The 10,033-nt window shown below is 35.2% G+C and overlaps 1 protein-coding gene across 1 annotated transcript; it reads left to right on the top strand.

Moving 5' to 3' along the window:
• LOC109823282 lies at positions 1,210-8,881 on the top strand. The gene is made up of 6 exons (XM_020389568.1): positions 1,210-1,283; positions 1,436-1,924; positions 3,951-3,998; positions 5,393-5,470; positions 7,578-7,827; positions 8,264-8,881. Exons 1-6 carry the CDS (start codon positions 1,210-1,212, stop codon positions 8,699-8,701), a joined length of 1,377 nt encoding a protein of 458 aa, XP_020245157.1. The 3' UTR covers positions 8,702-8,881.

The raw sequence follows: 10,033 nt of genomic DNA, 5'->3' as shown, positions 1-10,033 counted from the left end.
TTGGCCATCTCATCTTCATGCACGTCAATGGCCCTCTTTCGTAGCTTGTTCTCACAGAGCCTCTATGCCAACTAGAGACGCTTGGACCTCAACCACATCCAATCAAGCTTGTTCCTTGCGCAAGCACTCTCTCTTCTGAGTTTCTCATCAACTAACTCTACAGTTCTAGCTTCAAGCTCCTCCTTTTGCTTCTAGGCCGCTTCTAGCTTGGCTTATGTCACGACTATAGTAGCCTTAGCCTCATAGTGATGACCTATCCGTTAGAAATGGCGTCAGCAATTTCTACACTTTCATTGTCGATGGTGGCAAGACAAGTGATCAATTCCCTCAGACTTTGATTAACTATTTCGTCTTATTCTTGCTTGTCTCCTCAAGTTTGCGCTGTCGCGCCACGAGATGCTGAAAATTAGTCTCTATAGCAACAGTGACATTGGCCTCATGAAGGTTCTGTAACTCCAAAAAGTGTAGTTCCACTTGGTTAATCATCCTCAAATAAGGCTCAACACACCTAGCTCTAGCAGACACATGAATGTCAAGTTGATTCTGCAACACTCTGACTTAATAGCTTTATCATGTTCTCATTTAAGATCTGGATATCTAACTTTGCTGGATCATTAGAGTCTAGAGATAAGGGAACCTCAACCATCACTTACCTCGAGTAGCTCGCTTTAGTTGTAATGATCAAAGCCTTAGTGGTAACGAGAGGAGAAGTGAAAGTTGTTAGAAGTTGACCCCCAGTTGGCATGAAAAGTGGAGCAAGAGAAGCCAACATGCTTGAAACATCAGCAAGTGTAGAAGAAGCTAGAGTTGGTATAACGAAAGGCTCAGAATGTCGTACAACCAAGGTTGTCATTATAGTCACAATCGCAAGCTCATCGTTAATTTAGCTTCTCTGGGGAGCTAAGAAGCTGTCGCATCCCTAGCAGACTCGGGCATCGACAAATTCTCAATTGGAAATGAGAGTAGTCATGGAACTCATAGTCAAACCGACTCCCGATTTAGGTTCATCACCTGCATAAGGAGATAGTTGAAGTGTTAATCATCAAACCAAAGTGACTACACTAACCCAACAGACAAAATTATACTTGAATAAGGGAAGATCCACCCACATCATCCCTAGACCAGAATCATCAGGGTCAGTGATATGAGCATCAGTGTTGCAGTCAACTCTCTCATCCTCCCCTAAATCAGTCCAATCCAGCTATGAAAATGTATCATCTACAAAGAATAGCACATGATGTTTGGCAAGGTGAAATGATGGTAAAAGAGGAAACTTACCTAAGGTAGCTGCATGTTCAGCCACTAATCCTTGTGTTAGGGCCTTAGGAGATTTCTCCTTTACTGGCGATTCCAAGCATTGATGCTTGGACTATTTTTGAGGGTCCAGTGGATGTCCCAGTCTCTTCCTATGAGTATCTCCTCATGTAACTTCAAGGTGGGTTGACATTTCTCATATACTAATGTTGACGGGCCTACGCAGAGGCTACCGCTCGACAGGTGCGTCCAAGTCATCATCATCGTCTCCTTCTCACCCAATCTCTACAAGATATTCATGGCCTAAGCACTCTACTTTTGGATCCCTTCCTAGAAGCTTCCTTGTGCTTCTAGATGACCCACATCACACCAGTCTTGTTGATCTTGAATCGCGGGATGATGACGCTCACTGCGCTATACCATCTATAAAACTCAAAAGTCATATAACAATTAGGGATTTTGTATGGCAAGATAAACTTTGTAGCAATAAATCTAGTAGTGAAGTGATACGAGGTGTGGGCTTCGTCTATCAGATCCCTCGAGCGCAGCAACTCGGTGTTGGGATTAGTAATATAAAGTTGGTCGTACCTAAACTATTGTGCAAAGTTGCAAGGGAGATATGGCTTGATGTAGCACTCTGTCCCATGAAATTGAGCAATGAGATGCCCAGGTCTTATATTTATTAGACATTTAAAATAAGTACTAGTTAGACAAGTATACCCCTTGGCTCTAAGTGAAAGTACCCTAGAGGGGGGGGGGGGGGGAATATACTAATCTAATCCGATTTAATACCAATTTAAAACCTATTAACAAATTGTTCTATCAAGTATGATATTCAATAAGATATATGCAATGATATGTAATTAACACAAGGGTGAAATAAACATGAAACAATATAAACAAGATCGTGGGTAAATAACCAAAGCAAACACAAGAAAATGATCACGGAGTTCGGTCCTTCCGACCTACGTCTATGCTGCCCACTCCCGGAGAGAATCCACTAACACAACTGGTTTTCAACGCTAACCGAAAATGTTTACACCTCATAATCTCGGTTTTCTAACTCACTGAAAACTTTCACAACTCACACTCTTACAATCACGCTCTACACCCTCTAAGTGTTAGCCTAGCCCTGTGTCGCCTTCCTCAAGCACTCAGATTTACAACCTCTCCCTAGGCTTTACTATCGATGCCACTCCTCTTGGAATCGACCCCGTCTCTGACCACACTCCTCTCGGTGTACTAGTGTATTATAAAGTGATTCTCACAATGAAGATCAAATACAATGATTTGTTTTCTATAATGGATGAGAACACAATATAAGCCCACACTCTAAGTAACACTCACCACAACCTAAATTATACATTGTGTGAAAATAACTTAAGCTCAAGTGGTTGTGTGTAATCAATGAGAAAATATAAGATGCAAACTCCAAAAGTAATCTAGCTTAAGAAATTATGATCAAACAAATAAATAAAGCTAGAGATGAGTTTAGCATAAACTTCTCTGAAAATAAAGAGAGAGAGAGAGATGAGATGAAAGCCCAAACTTAAAATGATGATATCTTCTTCCTCTTGTGAAAACTTCTTCACAAAACTAAACTTGAAACACTTAAAAACTTTTAAACAAACTTGCCCAAGACTTGATTTAAAATTTTCTTAGTTAGCCCAGAAGTTATGAGGCATGGAGTATTTATAGGATCACAAGACAAACCCCAAAAAACCAAGAACAATAAGCAAAATGATAAAAAAATCCAAAAACTATGCATTCTGGACAACTAGCCATTATAGTGTTATAAGTCGACTTGCTACAGTACATAAGTCGACTTATAACTAGCCGTTACAGGCTAAAAATATCATATCAGTCGACTTATATAGTACATAAGTTGACTTATCTACTTTCCTTTATAACTAAAGGAAAATCTCTGTGTGAACAGTAAATTTTTTTAATATCCACGTATTTTCCCCATCATTTAACCGCATCCGTCCATTCATAACGCAATTAACCACAGAAAACCACAATCGTACATTGATAACGCAATTAACCACAGAAAAAATTGGTTATGACTGGTGTTTATAATGATAACCGTCCATTTTTTCACTCCACGTTGCGAGAACTTCACACACGTGGAGCCATTTCGCCACGTCGCTGATGTTCCTCCGCACAAGATGACCACGTCGCTCAACTTCCCCACAAGTACTTTGCAGTTCCTCTGCTTCCAACCATTTACAGATTTCCATTCTCTTCCGTCTAAAAAGAAAGAGAACTAAGTTCAGCCCCCGCCTATACAGAGAAATTCTTTTTCAGGTTATAAATCTTCCGCCTACTTTGAGTTCGGAAGAATTGCTTAGTGAATTATTCTTTTTCACAGATATTCCCACAACCGTCCATTTGTACCTCCATTCCTTCAAATTCGCCACGTTGAGAGAACTTCGGACACGTTGCGAGATCTTCCCCGCTCACGAAGGCCACATTGCTCAACTTCGACCTCACGAGCAAATTGCCGGTTGCCCTGTTCCCCTCTTCTTCCCTATTCCGCCTAAAGAAAAGATAGAGAGGTCACGAGCAAATTGCCGGTTGCCCTGTTCCCCTCTTCTTCCCTATTCCGCCTAAAGAAAAGATAGAGAGGATTGAGTTCATCTTCCGCGTCTGGTGTTCCCCTCTTCTTCCCTATTCCGCCTAAAGAAAAGATAGAGAGGATTGAGTTCATCTTCCGCGTCTGGTGTGAGAGATTTCTTCTTTAGGTAAACCTCTGCCTTGATTTCATGATTTTGTCACTGAGTTTGATAAAATTGATTTCATCTTCCGCCTGATAGTTCATGATTACCTCTTCCGCATGGTGTAATAAAATTGATACTGATGCTGAAATCATCACTAAAATTCACAATGATCGCGTACAAAATAAGACTCAGTATGAATGAGTTTTATGATTTTGATTTTTATGCTTTTGAATGAGTATGATGCTTGATTCCTTCAAATTTTAATATACAAATATAATCTGTAAGGATTTTGATTTTATTAGATTTCAATTATATTGATGCTTACACTCTGTTCTTGACAAATAGTGAAATCAAATATAAAATTATAAATTAGATTTCAATTACGTTTCAATTATATTGTTTTTGTACTATTTTTGCATGGAATCTCATATCGTTTGTTAATTCTTATTTTCCAGTATAAAAAAATGATGTAGCTCCAGGCATGCATCATATATGATAAATAGTCCACTCATTTTCCAGACACAAAGTCTGATAATGTAATACCCTATCTGACTTAACAATGGCTGATGATCATTGTTAATTAAGCCCATCTTAACTCCAAAAATGCCGCAGAGAGTTACTTTCTTGAGATGTTGTGTTTGTTCATTGGCAAGCAAAGGGAACATCAAAGCCTGTTAAGACCGCAAATATTATGAAAAGATCCCTCGTAGCTATATAGAAATAATACCTGAGAGCTGCTGTCTTTCTTCATCAGAGATATTATGAAAAGATCCCTCGTAGCTATATAGAAATAATACCTGAGAGCTGCTGTCTTTCTTCATCAGAGATTATAGTTTTGTCCATCCGTAAACAAGAGGGAAATAATACCTGAGAGCTGCTGTCTTTCTTCATCAGAGATTATAGTTTTGTCCATCCGTAAACAAGAGGCAAATAATGAAAATTCAATAAATCTGCAAGGATTTAAATATTTAGGCATTTGGATATATTGGAAAAAATGGAATATTGGAAAAAAATTAGAAAGACGAAACTGGAACTAAATAAGAAGGTAATATTTAGGGAAAATGTTCTGTGTTCTTGATGCATACATTATGTGCATCTGAATGTGTTGGCAGACAATTATGATTTTGAATTAGTATGATGCTTGATTCCATCATATTTTAATATACAAATATAATCTGTAAGGATGATTTTATTATTTTGATTTTGAATAAGTATGATGCAGGCTTACATTATATGAAATAAGCTTTCAATTATATTTGTTTAATCTATCTAGCAAAAGTATCTTTATAGAATAGGAGTTACAATACTAAAATAATTTGACTCTTGATGATGGCTGGAATTTTCAAGAGTACTTTATAGAAAATGGCTTAATCTGAGTTGATTAAAACTAATTGTCTTCATATGTATTTTCTCTGCAGTGCAACAGCGTGTTTTCATCGTACTGATCATACTCTCCGTCAGAGAGGATTTCATCAGTCAGAGAGGATTTCATCAGTGTAAGTCTATTAGCATATTAAATTCCTATAATACATATTGTGTTGAAATAACAAGATATAATGTCCATAAATTAAGTATTATGACTCTCTTTTCTTTGTCCATCTGTGTAGAATTGGAATCTTCCTGTTTGTTATTTGTTTAGTTCATAGACTTTGAGATAAATCTTCCTGTTTGGAATGTTCCTGTTATTTTATCGTATATCTATTTGTGTTATACTCTTTATAGATGTAATACTGAGTAATCATTAAATCCATATCCTAAATTATATATATAACAAACACTTCATAACTGTATCTATTTGTGCTATACTCTTACCAGATGTAATACTGAGTAATCAATAAACCCCTATTCTAAAATATAGTCATCTGAGTTGAATTTAACTAATTGTCTTCATATATATCTATTCTACGGTGCAACATCGTTCTCAGACTGATATATCTTACTCTCAGTCCGAGAGGAGTTCATAAATATGAAATAAGCTTTTAATTTTATCAATACTTCTTTCAACATTGCATTTCATTGTTGACCAATATCAACACAGTTTGGTTTGCATTTTTGTGTTCATCTCATTTGATATAAACTTATTGCCTTAATATGATTATATTCTGCAGTGTAACATTGTGTTCTCAATGTACTGATCAATATCTCAGATTACACTAGGAGTTCATCATTGTAAGTCTATTATCAAATTCATATTCTTTTTTACATATTGCCTTGAAGAATGTTGTTATAATGTCCAAACATACTGCATTATGACTCTGTTTCCTATTAAGATCTATGTTGAATTGGAATCTTCTTTTTGGTTATCTGTTTAATTCATACATATTGATATAAGTTTATCTTTTGTACATAGATGCTTGGATTATGACTATCTTTTTGTGTTATACGCTTAGCAGATGTAATACTGAGTTATCATATTCTCCATAAATATGATATATACTTATCTATTTCTATGTAACTTATCTACAAGTATAATTTCTTTTGGGTTTTGTTCTTATTATTATTGTCCGTAAAGCTTGATTAGTAAGACTGTATGCTATTGATATGCATATATGTTCTTATACACATATATATATATATACACACATTCACATACGATTAGAACTCAGTTTCAGGAGTATGGAGAGCAATGATGAGGACCTATATATATACACACATTCACATACGATTAGAACTCAGTTTCAGGAGTATGGAGAGCAATGATGAGGACCATCATCCTAATTGTCCAGAAGTCATATAGTATGGAGAGCAATGATGAGGACCATCATCCTAATTGTCCAGAAGTCATATACGATGCAACGTTAGTTGTATGCAATACACAACAATGCACATCTATCACTCAGTCATGTGATGAGGATGTTAACCTTATGTGTAGCGCATCTGGAACTGGATATACACAAATAGATTGTCAGAAAACGTGATGAGGATGTTAACCTTATGTGTAGCGCATCTGGAACTGGATATACACAAATAGATTGTCAGAAAACACCTACAGAAACATCTGCAAGAGCTTTCTGCATCTGGAACTGGATATACACAAATAGATTGTCAGAAAACACCTACAGAAACATCTGCAAGAGCTTTCTCTGTTGATGAAGCTAAGTTGACTCGTGAAGTTGAACAGAGTTTTATAGGTTTGTTGATGAAGCTAAATTGTGTTAGTCACTAAAATTTTAACATATTTGTTTGAGGATTTAATAGAAATATAAAATGCTAATATATTTATTTCATGCCATTATGCATATCTATGTCAGTACAATTATTTGTACTAATACAATTATTTGTCCTATGATGATTGTTGCTGCTCAAGTAATTGTTGATTTTCTTCCTCAATTATGAGTATTATTTTTTGAGCTGCGATTTTTTGCTATAAGCTATCATCCTATACCTACTTATACTTGTAAGTGCTGTAGCAAAATTGTCTAAGGGTAGTGTCCAGTTTCTACATCTTTGTTGTTGAGTCATAGGGCGTAGATAAATTTTGAGTAGTGTTGTCACTTCTTTAAAGAAGTTGCTATCATATTACTTACAGGGGAGACATGATGTTCATTTATTTCTTGAATTCTTAATATCATCCTCTGATATGTTCAATTGTTATCTTTGCAGTGAAGCCACAAAAAGACCTGTTGGCGTATTACATGTAAAGGTTGTGCGTGCATTTAACCTCCTGAAAATGGTTTTTCTTGGTAAATCTGATCCATATGTTAAACTCAGTTTGAGCGAAGAAGGACTTCCTTCAAAGAAAACTTCAATTAAAATGAGCAATTTGAATCCTGAATGGAATGAGAACTTCATGCTCATTGTGAAGGATCCAGCAACTCAAGTCCTTCAGCTGCGTGTCTTTGCCTGGGAAAAGGTTTAGTTCCCTGTATGCATCTTATCTTCTTTTGCCTATCTTGAGAGTAGCTATTGTAAAATACGAGGAAAATTTTCAATCTTTAAAATTCCAATTCTAAAAAAATATTATTTTCATCTTCATGTTAATTTGTTTACTCTGGTAGAAAAATTGTCATCATTTGCAGAGTAGTATTGCTTGAGGATAAGCAAATACATCTCATAATTGGCTTTCTTTTATACTTCTTCCAGACTAGCTACCAAGATGCATAATGAAGTGAATTTTCACACTGAACCGAAAATTCCCTGTCTAAAGTAGACTTCTCAAATTCTTTCCACAGCAACACCATCTTTCTGACCTATTGATTCAGAAAATTAAATAATATTCTCCTATATATTTGGAATGAAAAAGGAATACAAGTAAACGTTATTCTGAATCCTGAAGCTACCTTGTGCAGGTAAAAATGCATGATAAGTTAGGAATGCAAGTGATTCCACTTAGTTTGCTCACTCCTTATGAGACGAAGGAGTTCACCCTTGATCTTCTTAAGAACTTGAATCTTCCACTTAGTTTGCTCACTCCTTATGAGACGAAGGAGTTCACCCTTGATCTTCTTAAGAACTTGAATCCTAACGATCCTCAAAATAAAAAGAACAGGGGTAAGATTGTGGTGGAGTTGACATTTGATCCTTTTAAGGAAGAAAGTGGCAAGTTCAGTGGAACTTTAGATGGAGACGGCCACAGCAGCATTAGGCTGCCTGAAGAAACTTCATCAAGTGGTGGTGGTGTTCTTTCTTTAACAATTATTGATGAAGCTTGCGATGAAGTTCATTTATTGATGAAGCTAAGACTGATGGCTGTTTTATGTTGTGTGGCTGTGATGTTCTTTTATTGATGATTTCTCTGGTGGGAATCTGTTTTTCTTCGCTGGCTGCAGTTTTCTTCGGAGATTGCGTCTCCGGTTGCGATCATCTGGGGAAGCCATATATTAAAGCATCAACAATATATCACTTTGTCATTATTTATGAATCTTTTTACTTTTTCCATATGAGATAAGCTTAATTAAGTTATAATGTTCGCATATACCTATTTTTAATATATTTTCCAAACGTATGTTAAAGATACGTGACATAACCAAAAAATTAGATGACGAAAAATTGCGGACAAAAAAAAACTATTAAGGATGCCGTGCTTAGCACGGGTTGAATACTAGTTACATATAAGTCGACTCAGCAGATAGTTTCAGGTTTTGACAGTTCATAAAAGTTTTATGTAGCTGGCTTTATAAAATTAATTAAAAATATCAAATAAAATCCAAAAATCGTGAAATTTTGAGGAAGGTTTTCATACATGAAGATAAATATTTAGAGAAATAATTTCTAAAATATCACTTCCCATTTGTGAGAAATAAATATTTAAACATAGATATTTCAGATTCTGAAACTGCTGAAACACCCGATTTTGTAAAATCAATTTGACATAGTAAAACAACTCCAAAAAGGATAAAAATTTGGAAAATGCTTATAAACATGTAATGTAACATGTTAGAAAAATAATTTTTCAAAATTTATTTCACATTTGTGAAAACTCATTATTTTACAAAACTAGTCCAAAAACATGAAAACTTAACAACACATGTTTTTGACAAACAAACTTGCATATTCATTTTGAATGGGTTAAAGGACTTTATTAATAAAATCATCTTAAGCACATATTTTTACAAATAAACATGATTTTATTGATTTTAAACTTGTTGATTAATAAAATCATCTTAAGCACATATAAACATAAAAATATATTTATATACGTGTATTGAGTTTTCATGTTCATGTGGCTAAACACATTGTTTATCAAAACCAAAAATAATAAATATGAAACATGTATGTATGTATATAAATAAGAAATTTGTTTCATATTCAAACTTAAAAACTATAAAATCAAAACGTGTATGTGTGTATAAGATTGAGCTCTAAGTATTAACACACAAGTATAAACCCTAAACTATAAAAACTATACCCAAGCAATCTTAATCTTCAATTAAGCTCGTCTTAGTTGAGGATGAAGCTTGATCTTGAATTTGATTTTGACTTGCAAATGGCTTCATTCCGACATTCCTTCCGTCCTCCAATGGATATGATCGTGTAGGCTCATTCCAACCAACCTCCGACAAGGATATTTATGTAGATTACCTAACAAAACAAATACAAGTACTCGATGTACAATGTTA

Source organism: Asparagus officinalis, chromosome 9, assembly GCF_001876935.1.
Source record: "Asparagus officinalis chromosome 9, Aspof.V1, whole genome shotgun sequence".
NCBI lineage: Eukaryota > Viridiplantae > Streptophyta > Magnoliopsida > Asparagales > Asparagaceae > Asparagus > Asparagus officinalis.
This window is presented reverse-complemented; position numbering and strand designations above follow the sequence as displayed.

What these genes read in the sequence shown, in the direction of transcription:
- LOC109823282 (XM_020389568.1), top strand. Translation starts at nt 1,210, where the DNA reads ATGTATCATCTACAAAGAATAGCACATGATGTTTGGCAAGGTGAAATG. An exon ending in TTGAGCAATGAGATGCCCAG is followed by an intron (nt 1,925 to 3,950) that starts GTCTTATATTTA and finishes GAAAAGATAGAG; the next exon opens with AGGATTGAGTTCATCTTCCG. An exon ending in TCAGAGAGGATTTCATCAGT is followed by an intron (nt 5,471 to 7,577) that starts GTAAGTCTATTA and finishes TTATCTTTGCAG; the next exon opens with TGAAGCCACAAAAAGACCTG.